General features: G+C 42.2%; 2 protein-coding genes across 8 annotated transcripts in view; both read left to right on the top strand.

Moving 5' to 3' along the window:
- The window catches only part of ppp3cb (protein phosphatase 3, catalytic subunit, beta isozyme), a 35910-nt gene extending 26045 nt beyond the window's left edge, over positions 1 to 9865 (top strand). For 5 of the 6 annotated variants that reach the window (XM_048263342.1, XM_048263341.1, XM_048263346.1 and 2 more), the window contains 9 exons: positions 121 to 260; positions 3364 to 3441; positions 3566 to 3660; positions 3864 to 3989; positions 4203 to 4280; positions 5301 to 5385; positions 5887 to 5984; positions 6910 to 6960; positions 9341 to 9865. In XM_048263342.1, coding sequence (XP_048119299.1) covers positions 121 to 260; positions 3364 to 3441; positions 3566 to 3660; positions 3864 to 3989; positions 4203 to 4280; positions 5301 to 5385; positions 5887 to 5984; positions 6910 to 6960; positions 9341 to 9501 — 912 coding nt within the window. In that variant the 3' untranslated portion in view covers positions 9502 to 9865. The remainder of the gene's footprint in view (positions 1 to 120; positions 261 to 3363; positions 3442 to 3565; positions 3661 to 3863; positions 3990 to 4202; positions 4281 to 5300; positions 5386 to 5886; positions 5985 to 6909; positions 6961 to 9340) is intronic. The other variant, XM_048263347.1, reaches the window with a different exon arrangement.
- Positions 9866 to 11649: 1784 nt separating this feature from the next.
- The window catches only part of sting1 (stimulator of interferon response cGAMP interactor 1), a 35055-nt gene continuing 20230 nt past the window's right edge, over positions 11650 to 26474 (top strand). The window contains exons 1-2 of one of the 2 annotated variants that reach the window (XM_048263626.1): positions 11650 to 12025; positions 14758 to 14816. In XM_048263626.1, coding sequence (XP_048119583.1) covers positions 14790 to 14816 — 27 coding nt within the window. In that variant the 5' untranslated portion in view covers positions 11650 to 12025; positions 14758 to 14789. The remainder of the gene's footprint in view (positions 12026 to 14757; positions 14817 to 26474) is intronic. The other variant, XM_048263625.1, reaches the window with a different exon arrangement.

Here is a 26474-nt window from a genome sequence, read left to right as displayed (position 1 = left end):
TCTCTCTCCCCTCTCCCTCTCTCTCTCTCTCTCTCTCTCCCTCCCTCTCTATCTCTCTCTCTCTCTCTCTCCCTCTCTCTCTCCCTCTCTTTATCACTTTACCATCCTACTCTATGGTAGCTGGACAGGTTTAAGGAGCCCCCTGCATTTGGACCCATGTGTGACTTGCTTTGGTCGGACCCTCTAGAGGACTTTGGCAATGAGAAGACTCAGGAGTACTTCAGTCACAACTCTGTCCGTGGATGCTCCTACTTCTACAGGTAACATACACACACACACACACACACACACACACACACACACACACACACACACACACACACATAAATAGAGATGCATACACCCACAGAGACATAGACACATTCAGTATGAGAGCTGAGTGGAATTTAATAAAATGTGATTGATCTGAGCTGTTGCAAGGGGAGTAGGCTCCTGTGTGTGTGTTTGTGATATGAGGGATACCAGCATTACCCACAACCCCCTGCAGTCCCCAGGGGCTGCACTGTGAGCTGTTTCCATGGTGACCAGCTACTACTGCCAGATCCAGAGGGATGGTGGGAAAGAGAGATGGAGAGAAAGGGAGAAGGAGAATGAGAAAGAGAGAGAGGGAAGGGGGAGAGAGAATGGAAGAGAGTTTATTAATGCAGAGAATGGTGTTGTTTTACATACATAACTATTGAGATTTATCACATTTTCTCTCCCATATCTTACACTTATCTTTTCACCTACACGGTTTTAAGTTCTTGTGTACTAAAATGCCTATAGGTACTGATTGTTCATGGAAAATTATTTGTAATGTGACACATGCGCTATTTGGACTTCTTGAATTATCAAAACAGAACAGTATACATAAATTATTTTCAGTGCACCAGGGAATTGTGATTGTGAATTGTCATTTTTCGTTCTTTATTTGTAGATTATGAGGTGGTTTTTTTGAGAAGAAAGAAGAAATGGTTTTCATGTAGTTAATTCTGTTGGTGATTTGTTGGTATACTCAGTGTAAAGAAAAGAAGGAAAGGCCACACTGCCTAATCACTCATTTTATTTGCTCAGACTTGTGGCACAGCGCCTTCTTCAGTATGCTCAGTGCGTCTGTGCAGTAAAATTATGAACTTATGCAAAGTGCAGCCTTTTCTCCTTTCCTTTAATAAGTTGTGCCTTTGGTCCAGCAATCTGAAACACTAGTAGAGACCGGGTGAAGCTGGACAATATTTTATTATTTATAATAATAATATACGTTTTATGGACAATATCCCTCGGACTGCAATTTGAATAGATGTTGCTGTGCTGTACTGTAAAAGTAGACCTACGGCCATTTCTTAGAGTGGCTTGAGATTAACATAGCCTAAATACTGTAATGTTGACACTAATAAAGATACATTTATAAGTAGGCTAACAAATGAAAAGTGTTTTCAGCTGAAATGGCATGAAGGCTATATATGTGGACCGCCTGGACTTTTGAGCAAAACATCAGTAGACAGAGAAGCCCTCAGTGTAGCAATGCAGACTGTTCGGGGGGACCTGCTTATCCAACTGTGGGTCACCAGTCGAACTGACAGGCTTATCATAAATTCGCATTTATTTCAATTTGGCTATAGGCTACGATTAAAGTTCCTATGGTTCACAACTAGGCCTACTCGCAATATGCTATTGACACTAGTTAACCACAATTTGTAGCCCTATTGGTCATGTTAAGCGTTACTTGCAATGTGAAACTAAAATCTAAGACAGTAGAAAATTATGTTTTTAATTTAATTAAGTCTTTAAACATAATTTTCTACTGTCTTAGATTTTAGACAAACTGACAAAATGCACCAAAAACAAAACCTCTGGAGAGTTAGCTACACATGTGTTGTTGCATGATAAAGCAATGAACGTGCTGGTAGGCGTTTGACATGACGTTTGATGGATCCACCGGATGGTAGGAAGGGAGGTTTTTGGCATTATTCCCGCGCTATAAAGTGGAAGCTAATGTACGCACCGCTATCACGTCTGGTGTAGCCAGTTCCATTGATTATAGTGGAAGCTAATGTACGCACCGCTATCACGTCTGGTGTAGCCAGTTCCATTGATTATAGTGGAAGCTAATGTATGCGCCGCTATCACGTCTGGTGTAGCCAGTTCCATTGATCACAGTGGGAGCTCATTGTTGCTGCGTACGCTCCACACATGGAAGGCTTCCATCATGTGCCTGGTGCAGCCTGCCTGATAGTCTTCAAAGAGTCGGGTCCTCCGGATATTTAAGTGCTGGTGCTGGTGAAGTCCTTCTGCAGTTGTGTTTAGCTGCTGAAGCTGGTGACTGGATGCCTGTTCTGCTGACTATTGTGCTGCTAGCTCAATGTGACGTTCCTCACACACACACACACACACACACACACACACACACACACACACACACAATATGTGCACACAGCATGTGCACGCACACACATACATACACACACATACACATACACACACACACACACTTGCACACACATACAGTACGTGTACACGCACACACACATACAGTACGTGCACGCACACAAACACGCACACACACGTACACACACACACACACTGATAAACACAAATTCTATTGCTCCTCACAGACCATATATTAAGAGATTGAAATTCATTATTCATACTGGGATGTTAACATGACAATTAGGGAATGTTAACTTGGACTATCTAACAGGACAATTAGGGAATGTTAACTTGGAATATCTAACAGGACAATTAGGGAATATTAACTTGGAATATCTAACAGGAGTTGCACTACAACTGAACCTAGAGAGACAAACTAGCCCTCAGTACAACAGACTCCCACACCGTGGTGCTGGGGTGGTGTGGTGTGTGTGTGTGTGTGTGTGTGTGGGGGGGGGGTTGTGTGGTGTGGAAGTAGGTGGTGGATGGTGTGGGAGTAGGTGGTGGGGGTTGTGGGAGTAGGTGTGGTGTGGACTTCAGACATACAAATGCAATGTGTGAACAGTTTTGCTCATAACCTTGACCTGGAAAAAATCCCTGTACGGTTTTCCATTTGCACATTCCTGAATTGATTTGAAAAGCACTGCTGATGAGCAGTTGTAATGTGGTTTAGCTTGATATCTGTACTTAACATGTTGCTGCTGATGAGCAGTTGTAATGTGGATTAGCTTGGTATGTTGCTGCTGTTGTGCATGCATGTGCTGTGTGTGTGTGTGTGTGTGTGTGTGTGTGTGTGTGTGTGTGTGTGTGTGTGTGTGTGTGTGTGTGTGTGTGTGTGTGTAATGCATGCATGTGATGTGATGTGTAGGGGGACTGGAGGTTTTTGTGTTTGTATGCCTTTGTATGTGAACTTGTTTGTGTGTGTCTGTGCGTGTTTGTGTGTGATTCCCTCCATAGCTACCCTGCCGTGTGTGAGTTCCTACAGACCAACAACCTCCTGTCAATCATCCGAGCACATGAAGCACAGGATGCTGGGTAAGCCCCACCTCTCTGCTCTCATTGATGCATAACCTATGTGCACATAGATGATAATGTTCCTCAATACCGACATGCTTCTGAGCTTCTTGTCCCATATTACAAAGTTTTTGTGTTTCCATAGTTACCGCATGTACCGTAAGAGCCAGACCACTGGCTTCCCATCTCTCATCACAATCTTCTCTGCACCAAATTACCTGGATGTTTACAACAACAAAGGTCAGACATTAAATACAATGACTATGTGAATGTGTCACTGACACCAGGTGTATACAGTATTTATGTTACCTGTGTGTGTGTGTGTGTGTGTGTGTGTTAGTTATTGTGTCTGTACTGAAATACAACAATAGATTAGCATCAGCAACATTTTAACTGCTTTTCCCACCCATACATCTGTGTGTGTGTGTGTGTGTGTATTACAGCGGCTGTACTGAAGTATGAGAACAATGTGATGAACATCAGACAGTTTAACTGCTCTCCTCATCCCTACTGGCTGCCCAACTTCATGGACGTGTTTACTTGGTCGCTGCCATTCGTGGGAGAGAAAGGTGACCCCCCCCCCACACACACACACACACACACACACACACCTCTCTCTCTCTCTCTCTCTCTCTCTCTCTCTCTCTCTCTCTCTCTCTCTCTCTATCTATCTATCTCTCTTTCTCTCTCACACACACACACAAACAAAACATACTTGCACTCACAGTGTCTGTGAGCTGTGATGTTTGACCCTTTGACTTATGACCTGTGGTTAATGCCAGTGACGGAGATGTTGGTGAATGTGCTGAGCATCTGCTCTGATGATGAGCTCATGAACGATGGAGAAGAGATCTTCGATGGTGAGAGAACTGTGTGTGTGTGTGTGTGTGTGTGTGTGTGTGTGTGTGTGTGTGTGTGTGTGTGTGTGATTGTGTGGTTAATTGCAAAATGTGTGCATATCTGGGTCAAAATAAGTCTGGGTGTGTCTGTGTCCATTAAAAAATACTATAAGTGTACACACACACTCCCATAGATATGTACCCATATGCGTATATGCGTGTGTGTGTGAGTGTGTGTGTGTGTGTTTGTGTGTGTATGTGTCATAGTGAATGTGTCCGTTTAGCCTAAATGAAGTGTGCTTGTGTGAGTGTGTGCATTTGTGTGTGTGTGTTTGTTTGTGTGTATGTGAGTGGGTGTTTGTGTGTCATAGTGAATGTGTCCGTTTAACCTAAATTACATAAGTGTGTGTATGTGTGTGTGTGTGTGTGTGTGTGTGTGTGTGTGTGTGTGTGTGTGTGTGTGTGTGTGTGTGTATGTGTGTGTGTGTATATGTGTGTCATAGTGAATGTGTCCGTTTAACCTAAATGAAGTGTGCGTGTGTGAGCAGGGTCCATGTGTTTACAACCACTTCAACATCTGCTTTTTAATCCGCAGCTTTTGTGTGTGTGTGTGTGTGTGTGTGTGTGTGTGTGTGTGTGTGTGTGTGTGTGTGTGTGTGTGTGTGTGTGTGTGTGTGTGTGTGTGTGCGCGCTGGTCAGGGTGCTTCCCATCAAATCTTCTTTGTTTTTTCTGTTGTCCATGTGTTTTTATACATTGTCAGTGTGTTAATCTCAGTGTGTGTATGTGTGTGTCAATGTGTCTGTGCGTGACTAAGAAATGACAAAGATGTCATAATGCTGCACATAGATGAATTACCATGTGTGAATTTCTGGCTGTACATGCTTGTTGTTGCCTTGTGTGTGTGTGTGTGTGTGTGTGTTAATGTGTGTGTGTGTGTGTGTGTGTGTGTGTGTGTGTGTGTGTGTGTGTGTGTGTGTGTGTATGTGTGTTAGTGTGTCTGTGTGTGTGTGTCTTAATCTTTTGTGATTGTCGTCCCTCAGCCACCACAGCTGCAGCTCGTAAGGAGGTGATCAGGAATAAAATCCGCGCCATTGGGAAGATGGCCAAGATGTTCTCAGTTTTACGGTCAGTGTGTGTATGAGGGGCTGTCTGTGCGTGTGTTTGTTTCTTTGAGTGTGTGTGTGTTTGTGTTTGTGTGTGTGTGTGTGTGGGGGGGGGGGTTGCATTGTGTGTTTGTCTGTGAATGTGTGTTTCTTCTATATTTGCTTCATAAGGGGGCAGGGGTCATCGCTTGGCTTTAATCTGGACTCTGCTGCCCTGGGTATTGCAGTCTGAGGGCAGGGGTCATCCCTTGGCTTTAATTTGGAATGGGTAATCTGGTCTGAGCAAGTCGCAGCCTTTGCCCCACATGGTTAAATAGTTCAGTTCTGTTTCGGTCACCTAATCAGTCAGCATTTACGATTGTGGTCTATTGTGAGTGGTCTAGTGTGAGTGTGGTCTAGCACTGTGCAATGTACTGTGTAATGTCTTGGTACTGGATTGAGGATGTTTGTAGCCGACTGACACAAGCCTGATAATTTTTGGACAACTTTTTCTTCCTTCTTTTTTTCTCTCTCTCTCTGGCAGGGAGGAGAGTGAGAATGTGTTGACACTGAAAGGGTTAACTCCCACAGGCATGTTACCCAGTGGTGTGCTATCTGGAGGCAAGCAGACCCTACAGAGTGGTAAGCACAAACACACACACACACACACACACACACACGGACACGTGCACACACACACACACACGTGCACACACACACACACACACACTCTCTCTCTCTCTCTCTCTCACACACACACACACACACACACACACACACACACACACACACAGACTCTGTCTGACACACAGAATATGCTTCCATGGTAACAGATTCTGCTGTTCATTTTTCACCAGGGTGAAATCAGCGATCATAGTGAGTGACACACTCACCTTTACACATGTGTACACACCAGTACACACTCAGATACACAACTGAACACACACACACACACACACACACACACACACACACACACACGTTTCAACTCATCATACACAAATACACTCATGCTGTTTTCTCCACAGCCTCGTCTGCAGAGTTGTTGTGATCAGCTAGCACTCTCTGTTTGTCTCTTCCTCTTTGATATCACTCCTCCTCAGGTGTTCTCTGTGTCTGTTCATCGAGCTGAATAAGCCCTACGTGTACGCCACACGCACGGCTAACAGGCTAGCGTTAATGCTAACGGCTATCTGCTAACTGCCCCACCATAGCTCAGACAGACTCAGCTGTATTTGTGTGTGAGGCGTTGATTGAGTGTGTGTTTATGTGTGTATGGCTGTGTCTGCATGTGTGTGAGAGTGTGTGTGTGTGTATTTGTGTGTATGAGAGTATGTGGTTATGTGTGTGAGGGCAAATTACTGTGTGTGTGTGTGTGTATGTGTGTGCGTGTGTGTGTGTGTGTGTGTATGAGTGTGGGGAGCCGGGTCGGGACAGTGCATGGCTTCCAGACTAACCCCCTACCCCCATGGGCCTCCTCTCTCTGTCTTTACGTGTGTGTGTGTGTGGGTGTGGGTGTGCGTGGGTGTGTGTACGTGCGTGTATTTGCGTATGTGTGTGTCCCCAGCTACCATTGAGGCCATAGAAGCCATCGAGACGGAGGCTGAGGACGGAGAAGGTAACTGCCCAGCCTCTGTGTGTGTGTGTGCTGCCAGTCAAAAGCAGGTTGCATAGTGACTGTGGCCACCCAGTGTCCGCTAGTGGGGGTGCGGCTTGTGGTAGTCACTGATGCTAACACCGGCTGGCAGCTATCTGGTTTACACACACACACACAGGACCCCCCCACCCCCACTCCCATCCCTGCCCCACACAGGCACAACATCATAAACCTCTACAATGGTTAAGACATCAGAGTGGGGCTACACGTGGCATCACACAATTAGCTTATAGTGACATCACAATCAGACTGGTTATGATTCTAGAATGTCATTGGCTGGCTGTGCCATCACAATGCAGCTAGCTGGCTGTGACATCACACAACTGGCAAGGTATGGGGTCATAATGGAGCTGGCTGCAGCATCACACATTGGTCCTGCAACATTTTGTATATTATCCACCCAGTCTCTCTCTCTCTCTCTCTTCCTCCCTCTCTCCTTTCTATCTGTTTTTGTCTTTCTCTAGCTATCTTTATGCGATTTAGTGATCCCCCATTGTTCCATCTCCCCCCGATATACACATGCACACAAAACAAACACAAGCACACAAACACTGGCCCATAGTCCCCGGAAGCACTCTCAGAATGACTCAGCTGTAAAATGCGTGTAAAATGTAAAAACCTTGTGATGCCCTGCTATAAAATCCAGTCCTGTAATCCCTTTCTTCATATTTCAGCTGTGATTTGGACCAATTGGATCGAGCGATCTGAAGTGATAATGTGATCTCTCCCTGGCAGCACTGCATTCAGCATTGTGATTGGCTGCAAACTTTCTGTCAGGATCAAGCGCCGTGCTATGATTGGTTGCGCGGTGTGAGGAGGGAATGAATGTAATGTGACAAACCCTCTGAACCCTTTAGCTTCCAAAGACAACTCTTAGATAAAAGTGATTGAGTGCAATGCCGTGGAGAGCTTCAGATCATCACAGCCCTCTTCAGTCCTTCTACTGTGTGTGTCCTGTCCTACCCCCAATGTTCTGCCATCTTACACTAGACCCACCACAAGTACATCATATACAGCTGTTAACTGCCAAACTGCTAACATACATAATTACAGTACAGAAACCTGCTGAACATCAATGTATGGTAATGGAAATCTATTTACGGCATTGGACATCTAGACAATAATGCCAACGTTTTTTTCACATCTGAAAAACAAACTATGTCTACAGTTGACCACATACAGTATTGTCAGCTACTCTACCCTAAGGTCCTAGTGTGTCCTGGACTGTGAAGGATATACAGTATCATGTTTATATGTCTCGGTTAAAAGTTAAAGGTTAATGATTAATTTATAGTAAACAGATGCCAGTGAACCCAGAGCAAGGTATTTGTGTCATGTGCAGTGGCCATGTTGTCCTGCTGTGGCCAGCTGTGGCCAGCTTTCAGATGAGAGCTGGTGGATGTGGCGTTGACATGCTCAGAATGTAGAGAACTTATGACATGACATGAAATGGATGGCTACAAGCTGGCATCTTGGTTCACACTACAAATAACCAGCACACACTCTCCTGCCTTCTCTGTGTTCTCATCAACAAGTAGGATCTGCCACACTAACACACTCACACACTTATACACACACACATTCAGCATCAATTCAAGGTTAAATACTTCTATCTGATGGTGAGTTACACCAAACGTCTAACCTTCTGACCTTGACCCCCCCCCCCCCCTCGTTCCAAGTCTTGTGTTCATGCCTTTTCTACCCAGATGGACACTGGCTCTTGAGGGGGCCAACCGGGAAGAACCGGTTCCGAGTCCAGAGTCCGTGTCCATCTGCAATGGTGTCCATGTGAAGTAGAGACAGTGTGTCGGTCTTTCCATGTCTTTACAAAACTGTTTTACTACTCCATGTCGGAGTATGTGTTTGTTGGCTTTAGTATGTAGGCTTTAGTTTGCTTCAGTGTTATGGTGTATTTGTATGTGTGTGTGTGGGAGTGTGTGTTTTCTATGGGCAAAGAGACCAAACCTGTCTTTGTGGCTTTCACTTTACATTTACGTGTGTGCGTGAGAATGAGCTTCCTAATACTAAGAATTTAGATGCTGATTCGCTCCTTTTCTCTCTCTTTTCTTTCTTTTTTCTCTTGCATTTCCTCTCACTCCCCCCCTCTATCCTTCTCTCCCTCCCTCTCTATCCTCCTCTCCCTTTCTCTCTCCTCTAACCCCACTGCCTATCTCTCTTGCTCTCTCTCTCTCACCCCCTCTCTCTCTCTCTCTTGCTTTCTCTCTTGCTCTCTATCTCTGTCTCTCCTCCCATCCCTCTCTCTCTCTTGCTTTCTCTCTCTCGCTCTCTATCTCCTCCCATCCCTCTCTCTCTCTCTTGCTTTCTCTCTCTCTATCTGCAGCGATCCGAGGCTTTTCTCCTCAGCATAAGATTAGGAGTTTTGAAGAGGCCAAGGGTCTGGACCGTATAAACGAGCGCATGCCGCCGCGCCGAGAAGTGCTGGCCTCCTGCTTAGGCCAGTCCGAGGCCAACGGCACCGACGACAACAGCAATATCCAGTGATCCCTCTCCACGTGTCCGCTCCGCCCTGACGCACTTGTCCTCCCCTGACACACCTGTGCGCCTCTGACACACCTGTCCATTTCTCCTCTCCTCTCTTCTCCTCCCATCTCCTCTCATCTCTCCTTTCCTCTCCTCTCTTCTCTTCTCCTCTCCTATCTTCTCTTCCCTTCTCCTTTCCTCTCCTCTCCTCTCTTCTACTCTCTGTTCTTCCCTTATCCTCTGTCACCCACTCCTCTGCTTCTGCTCTTTTCTTTTCCTCTTTCTCTTCTCCTATGTGTCCTCCTCTCCCTTCTTCCCGACCCTCATCTCTCGTTTGGTCCTGCTGTGGCCAATGACACTTGCACTGCTGGTGTCATGAACAACAAGCGCTATTGTCTTGCCACGGGGCGTGCATTCTATACGTGTTTGTGTGTGTAACCGTTTTCGGGAATGAGTGTGGGATACAAAGGCCATTGGGAAACAAGGAGTGTCTTATTTGTTCAAGTGATGAGTCAAGTGGACAAAAGAGTGTGTTTAGGTGTGTGCATGTGGTGTGTGAGCGGGTGGTTAGGTAATGCTTTGGATTGGAAGAGGGCTTTATATTGTATCTTATCTTAGCTTTCTTTTTTCCTTTCAAATGAAAACGGTTAGAATGCTGGAACATTTGGTTTTATACCGGAAGACTGGAGAGTGTGTATGTGTGTGTTGTGAGTGTGTATGTGTGTGTGCATGATTTAATTTGATTAAAAACGTGTGTATGTGTGTGTGTGTGTCAGTGTGGGTAAGTTAATTTATTTCACAAAGCATCATATACTAAACGTTTGCTCTTCAACCATGTTTTGCTACTAGTATTAAACAAGTAAGAAACTTAAAACATCTTATTTATCATGTGATGGGAATTAAAGAAGCATTCTCAAGCTCTCTGCAATGCAATCTTATCTGGAATAGGGGGGTTGAGTTTGTAGGGGCATGGGGGTCTAGTTTCCTTATATGAGTTGTGTATTATTTGCTGTTGCTCTCCATTTAGGTTTTGCAGTGGGTGGGGGTAAGGGTGTGTGTATGCTGTGTGTGTGTGTGTGTGTGTGTGTGTGTGTGTGTGTGTGTGTGTGTTCTGGCCTGGCCTCAGAGCAGACCCTCACAGACACTGTCACTGCTACTGTCATGCAGAGCTGAGCTGCTGCTGGTCTGGGAACAGTGGAGACAGGCTGTGTGACTGTGCGCTCCCACAGCACTCCCTCCTGGCCGCAAATGCAACAGCAGCCTGATTTTTGGCCACGCAAGCTTCTTCAGACAGCGGGAGACTTTTCTGTTGTATATATAAATATATCATGGGTGGGTAGGGGTGTGTGGGGTAATCATTTTTATTTAAGTTATTTGTTTTTTTACATTTGAGGTTGTTTTTTTTTTTGCTGTACAGATACTAATGCTCCTAAAAAAGGTGTGAAGCCTTCTGTGGTTTGATTTCAGTTTCTTTGTTGACGTGGAGTGTGTGTAAGTATGTATGTATGTATGTATGTATGTATGTATGTATGTATGGATGTATGTATGTATGTACAGTATGTGTGTGCGTCAGCCAGTATGTATGTGAGAATGTGTGTGTGTCTGCGTGCATATTCGATCTCTCTATAAACACCCACGGTATCTGCTGGAGCATGATTGCATGGACCTTTCAGATGTAAAGCCTATTAAAGACACTCAGCTAAGCGTGTCTCCACATTTTTAAGGACAAACTGTATTCCTCCCATCCCTCTTCTTCTACTTGGCTGGACTCTACTCTCCTTTCTTTATGATATTATTCAATCTGGTTATTATGATTCTGATGCTGGAGGCTCTAGAGCTGGTTTGTCTGATTCTCTGATTTGGTCTCATTCTTGGTGTTTTGCTTTGAGGGAGCAATCCTCTGAGATGTGATGTCTCTCTCTCTCTCTCTGTCTCTGTCTGTCCCTCTCTCTCTCTCTCTCTCTCTCTCTCTCTCTCCCTCTATCTTGTGCTGTTCTGGATCTCCCTACTGTAAAGACCATGTAAGCATGCCCTATGGGACTAATCACTTTTTTACTATTGAATAAAATATGCATGAAGCTCTTTGTCACTCTCCACTTCTTGTTTACTTTATTTGTCATGTAAAACATTGGAATTTCTGCCTGTGTGTGTGTGTGAGAGAGAGTTTGTAAAGACAGACTCTGTGACATGATGGAAAATATATGCAGTAATATTATTTAGCAAGTTAAAACAAACTTCCCCATAAATAGCCCATAGCCCGTAGGCTATTCAGTGCTGATTGCTTCCTGGAAAGAATTATCTGCTGTTCACATTTAGCTCAAAGTGAAAGTGAAAGAATGCGCGAGGAGACACGCTGGATGAAAGAAGAAAGAGAGGGGTGGGGAACGACTGACAGTGCAACGACAACGAGACAGTTTGAGTGTGTGTTAGTCTCTTCACGGAAAGACGCCGTGTGGTTGACTATGTGTTTGTGTGTGGTGTAGAGCTGAGAGTATTCTTATTGCTTCACTGAAGAAGGATGCAGCCTGAAGCACACACACACAAGGTGAGCTCACTCTTGACTCTTCACAACGGCAGACTTATGAGAGGGTCACATCACTACTGCTAAACTAGCACATTTCATTATAGTGGATGGAATCCACTATTTTGAAATCTCCTGGCTTCTTCTTATTATTATAACCTTTTCTTTTTACCTTTTCAAGAATTAATGCGACTCTAACCGCTTAACGGACAGACATGTTGAAATAACCGTTCTGAAGGTCTGGAGTGGGGCAAGAGAGTTATTATTTCAGATTTTTTATAAAGTTTATACTTTTTAAGAAATAGGGGATTATAAATGGTAAAAAGCTCATTTTTTTCCCCATAGACTTGAATGGCTGTGATGTTTATAATGGCCTAAAGCCAGCTGCGCTCGTTAAGCTCCCAGAGTAGTTCCCGGGCAAATTAGAACACTGACACAGGTGTCACCTGTGAATTCAACCGTCTCAGCTTCTGGTGCTCCCTAAAACTACACAAAACTTTCCTCTCCTCTCCTCTCTTCTACTCTCTGTTCTTCCCTTATCCTCTGTCACCCACTCCTCTGCTTCTGCTCTTTTCTTTTCCTCTTTCTCTTCTCCTCTGTGTCCTCCTCTCCCTTCTTCCCGACCCTCATCTCTCGTTTGGTCCTGCTGTGGCCAATGACACTTGCACTGCTGGTGTCATGAACAACAAGCGCGCTGTCTTGCTACGGGAGCGTGCATTCTATACGTGTTTGTGTGTGTAACCGTTTTCGGGAATGAGTGTGGGATAAAAAAAAGGCCATTGGGAAACAAGGAGTGTCTTATTTGTTCAAGTGATGAGTCAAGTGGACAAAAGAGTGTGTTTAGGTGTGTGCATGTGGTGTGTGAGCGGGTGGTTAGGTAATGCTTTGGATTGGAAGAGGGCTTTATATTGTATCTTATCTTAGCTTTCTTTTTTCCTTTCAAATGAAAACGGTTAGAATGCTGGAACATTTGGTTTTATACCGGAAGACTGGAGAGTGTGTATGTGTGTGTTGTGAGTGTGTATGTGTGTGTGCATGATTTAATTTGATTAAAAACGTGTGTATGTGTGTGTGTGTGTGTCAGTGTGGGTAAGCTAATTTATTTCACAAAGCATCATATACTAAACGTTTGCTCTTCAACCATGTTTTGCTACTAGTATTAAACAAGTAAGAAACTTAAAACATCTTATTTATCATGTGATGGGAATTAAAGAAGCATTCTCAAGCTCTCTGCAATGCAATCTTATCTGGAATAGGGGGGTTGAGTTTGTAGGGGCATGGGGGTCTAGTTTCCTTATATGAGTTGTGTATTATTTGCTGTTGCTCTCCGTTTAGGTTTTGCAGTGGGTGGGGGTAAGGGTGTGTGTATGCTGTGTGTGTGTGTGTGTGTGTGTGTGTTCTGGCCTGGCCTCAGAGCAGACCCTCACAGACACTGTCACTGCTACTGTCATGCAGAGCTGAGCTGCTGCTGGTCTGGGAACAGTGGAGACAGGCTGTGTGACTGTGCGCTCCCACAGCACTCCCTCCTGGCCGCAAATGCAACAGCAGCCTGATTTTTGGCCACGCAAGCTTCTTCAGACAGCGGGAGACTTTTCTGTTGTATATATAAATATATCATGGGTGGGTAGGGGTGTGTGGGGTAATCATTTTTTATTTAAGTTATTTGTTTTTTACATTTGAGGTTGTTTTTTTTTTTTGCTGTACAGATACTAATGCTCCTAAAAAAGGTGTGAAGCCTTCTGTGGTTTGATTTCAGTTTCTTTGTTGACGTGGAGTGTGTGTAAGTATGTATGTATGTATGTATGTATGTATGGATGTATGTATGTACAGTATGTGTGTGCGTCAGCCAGTATGTATGTGAGAATGTGTGTGTGTGTGTGTGTGTCTGCGTGCATATTCGATCTCTCTATAAACACCCACGGTATCTGCTGGAGCATGATTGCATGGACCTTTCTGATGTAAAGCCTATTAAAGACACTCAGCTAAGCGTGTCTCCATATTTTTATGGACAAACTGTATTCCTCCCATCCCTCTTCTTCTACTTGGCTGGACTCTACTCTCCTTTCTTTATGATATTATTCAATCTGGTTATTATGATTCTGATGCTGGAGGCTCTAGAGCTGGTTTGTCTGATTCTCTGATTTGGTCTCATTCTTGGTGTTTTGCTTTGAGGGAGCAATCCTCTGAGATGTGATGTCTCTCTCTCTCTCTCTGTCTCTCTCTGTCCCTCTCTCTCTCTCTCTCTCTCCCTCTATCTTGTGCTGTTCTGGATCTCCCTACTGTAAAGACCATGTAAGCATGCCCTATGGGACTAATCACTTTTTTACTATTGAATAAAATATGCATGAAGCTCTTTGTCACTCTCCACTTCTTATTTACTTTATTTGTCATGTAAAACATTGGAATTTCTGCCTGTGTGTGTGTGAGAGAGAGAGAGTTTGTAAAGACAGACTCTGTGACATGATGGAAAATATATGCAGTAATATTATTTAGCAAGTTAAAACAAACTTCCCCATAAATAGCCCATAGCCCGTAGGCTATTCAGTGCTGATTGCTTCCTGGAAAGAATTATCTGCTGTTCACATTTAGCTCAAAGTGAAAGTGAAAGAATGCGCGAGGAGACACGCTGGATGAAAGAAGAAAGAGAGGGGTGGGGAACGACTGACAGTGCAACGACAACGAGACAGTTTGAGTGTGTGTTAGTCTCTTCACGGAAAGACGCCGTGTGGTTGACTATGTGTTTGTGTGTGGTGTAGAGCTGAGAGTATTCTTGCTTCACTGAAGAAGGATGCAGCCTGAAGCACACACACACAAGGTGAGCTCACTCTTGACTCTTCACAACGGCAGACTTATGAGAGGGTCACATCACTACTGCTAAACTAGCACATTTCATTATAGTGGATGGAATCCACTATTTTGAAATCTCCTGGCTTCTTCTTATTATTATAACCTTTTCTTTTTACCTTTTCAAGAATTAATGCGACTCTAACCGCTTACATTACATTTGGCTGACGCTTTTTAACCAAAGCGACTAACAACATGGTAAACAGTAAGTTTTAGAACAATTTTAGGACAGTTTAAAAGAACATTAGAGTACAGTAAGCATAAGTGCGTCGGTGAGTGCTGTTTTTAACAGTTACTTGTCAGTTTAAAACGGCTGGTGAGTGCTAGGATCAGTAAGACTTGTTGTAAGTGTTGCTATGAGAGTAGATGTTCTCTAAAGAGCTGGGTCTTCAGGAGTTTTTTGAAAGTGCAAAGGATGTCCCTGCCCTTGTAGGAACTGGAAGTGTGTTCCACCAACGAGGAACAACAGATGAGAAAAGTTTGGATTGGCTTGAGCGTACCGGTGGTAGAGCTAGACGTCGTTCGTCAGAGGAGCGCAGCGGTCTGGAGGTAGTGTAAGTCTGTAAGAGGGCATTCAAGTAGGTGGGAGCAGAACCGGAGACTACTTTGTAGGCAAGCGTTAGAGACTTGAATTTGATGCGGGCCGCCATAGGTAGCCATGGATGAGCAGCGGGGTAACATGTGCCCTTTTGGGTTGGTTGTAGACCAGGCGCGCCGCCGCGTTCTGGATCATCTGAAGTGGTTTCACTGCGCAGGCTGGGAGACCTGTCAGGAGGCTTAACGTACAGACATGTTGAAATAACCGTTCTGAAGGTCTGGAGTGGGGCAAGAGAGTTATTATTTCAGATTTTGTATAAAGTTTATACTTTTTAAGAAATAGGGGATTATAAATGGTAAGAAGCTCATTTTTTTCCCCATAGACTTGAATGGCTGTGATGTCATAATGGCCTAAAGCCAGCTGCGCTCGTTAAGCTCCCAGAGTAGTTCCCGGGCAAATTAGAACACTGACACAGGTGTCACCTGTGAATTCAACCGTCTCAGCTTCTGATGCTCCCTAAAACTACACATCCCGTAATTAACTTGTGCGCATGCGCAGTAGCGTTCTCCTTGCCTCATTGATTCGATTCTACAGGCACTGCTGCTGTTAAGCATCCTCTTGAAGAAAGTTTACGTTCTTGTTGTCTGGTTAGGCCCAACAAACGGCGGCAAACGGACGTTTTCCTACCACACCCAATGTAAGTTACAATTATTTGTGTTTTGTATTTGAATGGAGTGTGAAGTCTGTTTAAAACGACTCGGCTAATCAAGTCAAGTAGGCTTTTCATCATATGTGACCTGTCCAGCTGAAGTCCACCTCTTCGTTGGAGTGGTGGGGTAGGCTTTAGCTGTACTCTATAGAGATAGTATAGAGAGGAAGATACACATGCAGGCCTGTGGAGTAATACACCCACACCCAGACAATGTTCCATGTTTCAAAAATGTACGAAGTTTATTAGAAGAATTATACACATAACAGAATTGCCTCATCAGTGTGTCAGTACAGCTCAGTACATTCATAGACTCCAATAAAACAGCGCCCTCTAGAGTCACAAAATTCGACAGGTCACAGAATTTGGTGCAACACCTGTTGTGTGCAGTGGAGGCGGTAGCAGCTAGCTAAGCACTCAAATTGCCAGCCAGCCCGCCTTTCGTAGCGATAGCTGGCCTGACGAGGGAAATGGCAAACAATCACTGGCTGAAACTTAGCCTTCGTTTTGAACTACGTTTGTATGAGTGATGAGTTAAATCTCCAGTTACAAGGCTAAGACAAGCACCTACCTCACCTAGCAGATCTAAGATTACTGCATTTACCAAAAAACTTGAGGTATGGGACCGGCGCCTCGATCGCGACAGTATTATGCCTTTGAGAATCTGAGTGAAATCACTGAAACGTCTGATTCGGGAGCCACTGTAGGCCTACATCACATCCCTGCAAAGTTTATTTCAAAAACATTTCCCAACCAGCAGTGATCCATTTAATGCAGCATGTTGGTATTTCATTGAATATATTGTACAATGCTGTAAAATATTGGCCTATGCTTCCTAATATGTTGCTGGAAAACAGAAATGTGTGTTTAATTTACAATGGCACATTATGTATTTATTATATCTGCAGCACCAGCTGATTTTAACTCTGCTGCCGAGGATATATTTGGAACTTGTCATTATTTCAATAAATTTGACAATTTTAAGTTTGACCTACCACTTTCTTAGAGTGATGAGGGACAGGTGGGGTTTAAAAATGCCCCCTTGATCGAAGTGGGGAATGAAAGAAAAAGTTTGAGAACCACTGGCGTAAAATAACTTGATTGTAGGCTTAGCTGTTAGTTTGTTGCTCAGTTGAACATATTTAGCTGTTAGTTTGTTGCTCAGTTGAACATATTTAGCTGTTAGTTTGTTGCTCAGTTGAACATATTCAACAGCTGCCCCCCCCCCCCCTCCCTTCTATTTCTGTTAGGTGCCGCTTCACTCTGCTACTGAAGGATCAGGCTGACTGCAACTGCTATGGATGGCAGGAAAACACAGTACACGTGAATTTCTAGATGAAGAGTGAATAAATGCACTTGCTTAACTGATAACAAGTTGTCAATGGTTATTTATGCAAGCTTGTGTAGCCTAAGCAAGACATACCTAGGCCTAGCCAAATTTATCCTGGCTGTAGATAAAGCAGGGTATGAATTTCCCAATATTTTGAATCTAGAATCTATGCCACGTCTATCCAATCTGTTTTATGTAACTGACTCAACAGCATTGCCTAGTCCAGGCAAAGTAGCGTTTTACACAGACTAATTGTAAAATCATTTTTTGCAGCTTAGATCATGTCTATGAGGTGTCCAGAACAACATACTAAAAGTCCTAAGAAATCCTAGTTAAGGAAATATGTTACATTTTCATCAATCCGAGATGTGTGCCAAGAAGGCCAGGCAACAATACACCCCCAATGGGGTTATTTTTTCCCTTTAATCCTATCAAAATGTAACTTTACACAATGAAAGTACCCATAAAAAGTAAAAGATTTTGAATGACAAGTTTCTTTGAAAATTTATTTTAATATGCAAATGAGCTATACACTAATCGAATATGCCAAAAATACACCCTAATAGGCTTAATGTTTCCTTTACTCTTACCACAATAACACTTTACATAGTAAAAGTATATATGAAAAGTAAGTGTTTTTGTATCACAGGTTTCTTTTGAAGTGAATTTGAATATGCACATGGCTCCACACTTATTGAATATATCCTAGGCAGAAATATATAGAATACATATTCTTTTTTTTAATGTTTTTCTTTAAAAAAAAATCCAGCCTGGATCCTGGAGCCCTTCTCTGTGGCTCTTGGTTCTGGCACCCCTCAGTTCCTGGTTTGTTCTTTGCTTAGTTCTTCCCCTCTGGGTCATATTCATCTGATAAATCAGGCAACTGTGAGTTTGTAATGACTAAGATGGTTATTCTGACTTTCTTCTGGTGTTATCTGTGGGGGTATGTCATTACGTAAGGCTTGTTTGCAAATAATAATAATAAAAAAGAATTTAGAAAGCAACTGGAGGCAAGATTGCAATGAATTCTTAAGGTCAATATAAATCTTTTTGTGGCAAGTGACTTCAAATGTATCGCGTTTATGCATATGTTAACTTACTGAATGGACAAGAATATGTTAGTTATTTGGTCCCTGTTTTTTCTACTTGTGACTTTATGGCTTCTTATAGTGTTGAGCTCATTTGCATATTTAAAATAGATTTTTCCAAGAAACTTAAAAAATGTTACTTTTCATGTATACTTTCACTGTGCGAGGTTTGATTGTGATAGGAGTAAAGGAAAAAATAAGCCCATTAGGGTGTATTTTGGGCATATGCGATTAGTATATTGCTTATTTGCATATTCAAATAAATTTTCAAACAAACTTCTAATGCAAAATGTTTTACTTTTCATGTAGACTTTCATTGTGTAAAGTTTTATTGTGGTAGGAGTAAAGGGAAAAAATAAGCCTATGCGGGTATATTTTGAGTAGCCTATATTCGATTAGTGTATAGCTCATTTGCATATTTAAATTCATTTTTAAAGAAACCTGTAATACAAAAATGTTTACTTTTCATGGATACTTTCATTGTATAAAGTTTTATTTTGATAGACGCAAAGGGGGAAAATAAAACAAAACAATTATACATAATAAAATTGACTATGAGAGGCTAAACATATAAAAGAATCTACCCTAACCCTACCTTTTTGTATTAAAGTGCAATGTGCATACATAGACAACACCAACCGACAACAACTCACATGGAAGAACACATGCTAGTGTCACTAGGGATTTAAATTGTCCATGAGCCAGGATTTTACCTTTTTCCTGAATTGATGATAATTGTCTATGCTCTTAATTTACAAAGGTAATTAATTCCAGGTCACCACACCACTATATTTGAGAGTACATTTGCCAATGTTTGTTTTGAACTTAGGCAAGTACAAGTCTGCATTACTAGCTCTGGTGTGGAACGCATGGGCATCCCTACTCCTAATTAAGTGATTTTTTTAGGTATGCCGGTGCCTTATGATTGTAAACATTATGGACCACCCTGAGCTGGAGCTGTACTGCCCTAGCCTCCAGGGGGAGCCAGCCCAGCTGTTGGAACTGGAGCTTACCCATATGATGCCATGAGCCAAGTCCGTATCAAAGCAGCATAAGGCCAGTGAATTGGCTAGCAGTCTGAGGCTCGCTGCATCAAGGAATGGAGCTTTCCAAGCTAGGAATCTGGATTGGCCATTAACCTTGCTCATGACCTTAGAGGCCATGCTCCCCCCATCTAGGTTGCTGTCTAAACAGCATCCTACAGTAACTAGGTCACTGAGGGCTTGGCAGGAAAGAGCTGCCCACCAAGGCTGATACTGGACAACTCTTTCTTATACAGTCTTGGCTTAGAGCCAAACACTATTAATTAAGTTTTGGCCACATGAAGAGACAATTTATTGTCTAATAGCCAGACCCTGATCTTACTGAATTCCTCTTGTAAAGTGGCATGCACTAAGACGCTCCCTTGGGGAACTCCACAGGTTACCAGTTGTTCATTGGATAGATGACCCTGGAATTCAGTCTTTTGGGATCTACCCGAGAGGTAGGAAACAAACCATCTAAAGGCGGAAGGGCACATGCCAGGGCTGACAACTTATTGTACAGTAGGCTATGATCGACCGTATCAAAGGCCTTCTGTAAGTTAATTAGGATCATGCCACATAGCTTGCAGACATCTATTTCATCTCTAAATGAAGTCAGTTAGGTACAGTAGACATGAGTTTGTTGAATGTCTGAACCCTGATTGGAATTCATAGAGGAGTTTGGCATCCACAGCATATTGATAAAATTATTCATGAACTACTTTCTCCAGGACCTTGGAGACTACACTCAAAATAGAAACCGGTCGATCATTTCCCAGATCAGACCTATCACCTTTCTTGAAAAGTGGGATGACTTTAGAATGTTTCATGTCATCAGGAACAGTGCCCTGCTCCAAGGACAGATTAATAATATGAGCACTAAAAGGGGCTATGAGATCAGCTGCGTCTTTCAAGAACCTGGCTGAGATATTATCTAGCCCTGTGGCTTTGGCAGTTAGTTAAGGCCCTTTAGCATGTCACCGATTTTTTCTGCTGACACAGGATTGAAGGAAAAACTATTGGGAGTCACACCTATCTTGGCATAAAAATCCTGAATGTGTTCAGGCCCGTACAAACTTGGGCTGGGTGGTAACTTCTCCACAAGTTTATGGGCAACTGAGGTGAAATAAATGTTAAAGTGATTGGCAATATAGCCTCCTTCTTTTTTACCTATTTTCCATCAATGGAGAGAGTAATACAAGAACTGGGAGTGCTTTTGGTCTTAGATATGCATCCTAGATTCTTCAGAACCTTCCACAAATTTTACAAAGTTTGTCCTTGTTTTCATTTATCTGTTTATCTGAAGTAGGTTCTTTTGGACTCTTTGATTATACATTGGGCCTCATTCCTATAAAAAAATTGTAAATCATTGTAAAGATAGTGGACATTCTTCAACCCCAGGTTGGGTGACTGGCCATGGGTTTGATCTGGGAGCTTTGCATGCATGATTTGAATAATTATACACATCCTGGTAGACGGGATGTCACATGAACACACACACACAGGTGTTAGGGCCCATTTACTGGTTCTCTGGAGGTGTTATTTTGGAAATTATAAATGACAGATGTAGATGTACTGATGTGCATATGTACTGAATTATTGTGGTTCATGTCTGCGTGTTGAAGCGTATCGTTCGGTTTGATTGTTGCAACACACACACACACACAAACACGCAGAGAGAGAGGTAGTTAAACCATATAAGTTCTAACTCAACTCACATCTATGCCAAAATGAAACACTGCAATCAAAGCTTAACAATCCTTTCTAAAAATGTAATTACAGTTTTTGCCCATTGCTTACACACTAAAATTGAATGCTTAGACCAAAGCCTCAATACCTAAACTTCTTGTAGCATACTACACTGTGTAACCATAGCTTAAACACATTTTCTGCTTTGCACATTGTTTGCAATTCTGCAACACACTTATTGCGAAACACTACACATGATTTCTTAAATTAGTTCAAAAGTGAAATCTCCTGTTATTATTGAGAAAACACTTGGTAATTGGTAAAACCCACACACATAAGCTTACCTGAAAACACTTACAGAGAAAACTTAACACCAATCAGAGGCTTAGCACTACAAATAGACTTCAGGTAAATTATTGTGTACCTGTTCAAGTGTGTACTTTTACATTGAGGGCCAGATGTACTAACGTTTTTGCAATTGGTTAACTCTATTCAACTGTTCAGCTGTGGGCATGCAATTAGTATTGTAAAGGGGGCGGGGTAGGACAGTGATGAACGCTTACGTAATGAAGTGACAGCTTAGTAAATTCCCCGCAATATGGCAAAGCACAGCGTTCGCTTTCTGCGCATAGAAAAACTCGGTGTTAGCGCTTTCTCTGTACATCCGGCCTTGAGTACCCATGTCCAGTTCTGCATTTGCCCCTTTACTCCCCATTTCTAAAACCTATCAAAGAATTATTTAAAGTGGACCAATGAAAAGTATATGACCACCAACCACATACCTGCATGCCTCTTTTGCAAGCAATGGAAGGGGCATGCAGAGACATTGAGGTGGGGTCAGTTCAAGGATGCATATGGCACACAAGCTGATATCTTTACCGTTGCCTAGCCTGAGAGGACATCACCTGCGATGTCGACAAGGACTTGTGGCTAGATCTGAACAGAAGACAGGATCCATTACAGTGACCATCCCACCACACGCCCGCCATACACACAAGATTTTTTCCCCAGTAATTGTTTACACACTAACAAACGCATTTCATTTGAAAAAGCAACCTGGTCAATCGCTAACAACTAAGTGCAATTATAGCTCTATTACAGTTTTTTACAACTGTTTACACACGTTTTTAAAACTCTCTGTCTATTTTTCTCTACACACACAACCCACAAAATGCAAAATGCCTCAAATCTCCAGCAAAATGACACAACATTCAAAATGTCACACACATCTCTAAAGCAAACATTCACCTCACATTATAAACACTTTTGTCATAATATGACATTTTGGATTTATTATACTGTACACACTGTTGCTCAAAACCTAAAACTCTTCTGTCTTTCATGGGCTTCTATGTACAGTATATTTCCATACAAGAGTGAAAGTAATCTACAGAGAGAAGGTGAAATACAGTAAACATCAACCAAAAAGTGATTTTTCCCAAACAATTTGCTGTTGTGAAGACAGTATTTTACAGCCAACAAGAACAAGGAAGCAAAATACAATGACCACCAGATGTACATGGAGTTTTGCAAAAACTGATTTGGCCAGACAGAATTTGCTTTTTCTAAAGAAATAAATTAGCTACTGACTACTATCAAATTACTTTGTGTGTGTGTGTGTGTGTGTGTCCGGGGGAGCAGTTGGGCGTGCGTATATTTCATAGGTCTATTCATAGTTTAACGTAAAGTCGACTTTTAGTAGAACATTAGTAGAGCGTTAGTCCAATTCATTTTCATTTCAAAGTATCTGCATTGGTTCTGAACATTTGATTGAAAGGGATTGAAAGGGTCTGCACCATAGAGTAATTCATAGGCCTATACTAAGGCAATGATCGGATGTGGTGTTCAGTAAAGTAATGAGTGTTTGTACATTTAGGACTGAGTGTGAATAAGTGGCGAATAAGTGTGCCATTTTGATAGGTTGTGTTTGAGAAATGAAATCACGTTACTTCCTCTTAGATTTTTGTGAGTTGAAAATGTGTGATATCAGCTAAATTGGGCCACTTTTTGGTAAATCAGTTGGGAAAATAATATAATACTATATATGCCTTTTCCAAGTGTTTTTATGATTACTAATGACTGTTTTTGATAATTTTGTGTTGAAATTATGTCATAAACTATAATTATTTAGGCCCTACAGTTCTTGAAACATCAACTGTGCCAACTTAGCATAAGCAGTTTCAGGTAAAATGGGCCAGCATCTAAGGTAAAATGGGCCAGCTGTTTCAGGTAAGCATTCGGCCAGTCAAAATGCAAAGGGAATGGTAATTTATCATCAATTTTAATTTTAAAACACAATATTCATATGAGCCATTAAAAAAAAACATATTGTGGGTGCAAACTCACATATTCAAATGTGCAATTAAAAAGGACAATTTTGGAACAGCACAGATCAGTGAATAGATCAGTGTGTGTGTGTGTGTGTGTGTGTGTGTGTGTGTGTGAACAACACATTTTGAACGAAATGCGCAAATTACAAAAAATCGTACAAAACTGGTAACTGATATATTAAAAATTAAAACATTGTCTCCTCTCTCATCCTTCCTCCTCTCATTTCCTCTCTCTTTCCTTCTCCCTCTCTCCTCTCCTCTCACTTCATTCGCATTTGCCATACTCACTGTAATAAAATATAGACCACCATTATTACTGGGGGTCATGGTGAGTGTGTATGTGTACGTGTGTTTGTGTCCGTGCATGTGTGCGTGTTGGTTGGTGTGCGAGTGTGTGGGTGAATGCGTATGTGCATGGGTGTGTGTACACACACACACACACACACCCTCACACACATGTGTATGTGTGTTTGTGAGTGACACAGAGGATGGCCCATTTTAGCTGAAACCATGTGGCCCATTTTACCTCAGTGGGTTAAGGTAAATTGGGCCGCTAAGAAAAACATCACTTTTACAAAAAATAAGTTCATATACCAAACTAACAGCATTATTTCTGGTGGATGCCATCAAGACAGATATTATGCATAGTTTTTTTATGTGCGTGTTTGTTTTTTTATAGATTTATCATCCTTATAATAATTTAGTTAGATTTGATATGCCAGGCTACTTACCATGCAGCTTTCTGGTGCAGTCTTGATTTGAACTATTGTCCTGCCCACCATAGCAACCATAAACCAATCAAATCACCTGTTACTTGTCAAGCACAGTTATGACAACAGTTTGAAATCCTTTGCAGTCATTGGCTCTAAATTCCAGAGGGGCTGGGACCCCCAAACCTTAAATGGCCCATTTTAGCTGATGGCCCATTTTACCTGATATCACCCTGTGTGGTGAAAAATGTGTGTGGTGTTTTGCAAAATGTGTTTTAGGAAATTGAAAACTGAGTCAAACACCGAGAATTAGTGTAGGCTACGGTTTTGCAGACTTGGTGTGGGGTTATGGTGTTTGAAAGACATGTTTAGAAAATAGTGTGATAAGCAAAAATTGTGTGTAAGCAGATGAAACAAACTGTAGGCCTAACACATCCAAAAGGGCACTGTACTCTTTGTTTGTTTTTGTTCTCTCATAGGTCGTATTGACTTTTCCATGCTGCATCCACAGCTAAGGCTAAGCAATGTTGGCAGCAAGGGCTATGTGAGGACTGAGGAGTCTATTTTACTATTACAGCCATAAAGACACCATAAAGTTATCATATCCTACTAAACCCCACAACTACTCTGATAATGGGTATACTGAGTACAGTTGAGACACATTAAATATCTTGCTTGCACAGCAAGCTCAAGTTGTGATTTTTGCTATGCACATGTGTATTAGTGTCCTCTTTGATAATGGAAAATTTGAACGACACAAGTATCTCCCATCCAAGGATATCGGCAAATGTTTGTTTTCCAAAAGTAAGAATTTCACTTTTTTCACAAGCTCATTACTCTTATGTTACTGTTAAACATAACTGGTATCATTACAAACATTATTCTATGTCCTAAAAACTGGCATATTTTATGGCATTGTGTCATGTAAGGTCGTTGCAAAATCTAGAAATGTGTGAGGTGGTCAGCGGGGGACAGTTGAGACACACATTGGATTGTGTTATTAGGCTACTTGAACATTCCATTGGTAGGCTACTGTTCGCCATATCCCTGCGTCATATTTTGTTCATGATGTATTCCTTTTAACCAACGCTAATTTAAATGAAATGAATGAATTTGAACTACAAACACTTTGCAATTGCTATGTTTTTATTTATTCAACTTTCCAACGAACGGTTAGTTAACTATACATCATTAAAAATGGGTGTCTCAACTGTACCAGGTAGGTGTCTCAACTGTACAATATAGGGTACATTTGAGACACAGTCAAGACAAAAATGCACCTTGTGTTTATGAGCTAATTGTGGAAAATATAAACTACTTATGGGTATTATTGATTGATAATATTTTAGTCTACAAGCTAAGGAAATGGCATGTGGAAAATCACTTATTTTCAGTATCTATTTTTTGTTTGATTTTGTGTGGGCAAAAAGTGTATCAACTGTACTGCTAAACGCTTAAAGGGACATGCCTAAAACGATATCTGGGTTGAAAGAAGATCAACATGCTAGGCTTTCTTTCTTTCTTTTTTTTTTTTACAAGATTTGGCAACACACTGAGGCAGTAACTCCGCTGACACTACAGTGTTTGTGAAAGAGGTATGCTCCTGTCGACCTACAGGGGTGGGCAAGCTACGGCCCGGCCAGCCAAGCATTCAAATTCAAATTCAAATTAGGTTATCAGACTGCTTGCTATTTTCCCCCTGCGGTTAGCTTTACTGCAAACTACTTTCACTCTTCTTAGAGAACGTTTACAATGTCAATGTCAAAGGGCTCTCAAGTGTCACGCATTGAGCGTGACAGTCACTCATTTCAGTCTTTTGTCACGCTCTCCTGCCACACATTGTATTTCTCACGCAGAAAAACTATTTATATATTTAGGGCCTGTCCACACGGAGACGCTTTTTAGGTTAAACGCAGAGGTTTTGCTTCGTCTTGGCCGAGCGTCCAAACGAATCCTGTAAACGCACTGCCCGAAACCGCACTTTTCTGAAACCTGGTCCCAGAGTGGAGAAATCTGAAACCGTAGCCCGCTTTGAGTTCGTTTAGACAGCTTAAACCGCACATCCTGCTTTTGGACGATGATGTCATCGCCATACCTCAGCTGCCCTGGACTTGCACTTATAGTATTGGCTAACAATACTAGTTTTCATACATGACATTACCTACGATTACACTCTGTAAGATAAATATCACAACTGGTGCTGCGCAGCACCG

Source organism: Alosa alosa, chromosome 14 (assembly GCF_017589495.1).
Source record: "Alosa alosa isolate M-15738 ecotype Scorff River chromosome 14, AALO_Geno_1.1, whole genome shotgun sequence".
In the NCBI taxonomy this organism is placed as follows: domain Eukaryota; kingdom Metazoa; phylum Chordata; class Actinopteri; order Clupeiformes; family Clupeidae; genus Alosa; species Alosa alosa.
Note: the sequence above shows the minus strand (reverse complement) of the source record. Positions and strands in the feature narration are given on the sequence as shown.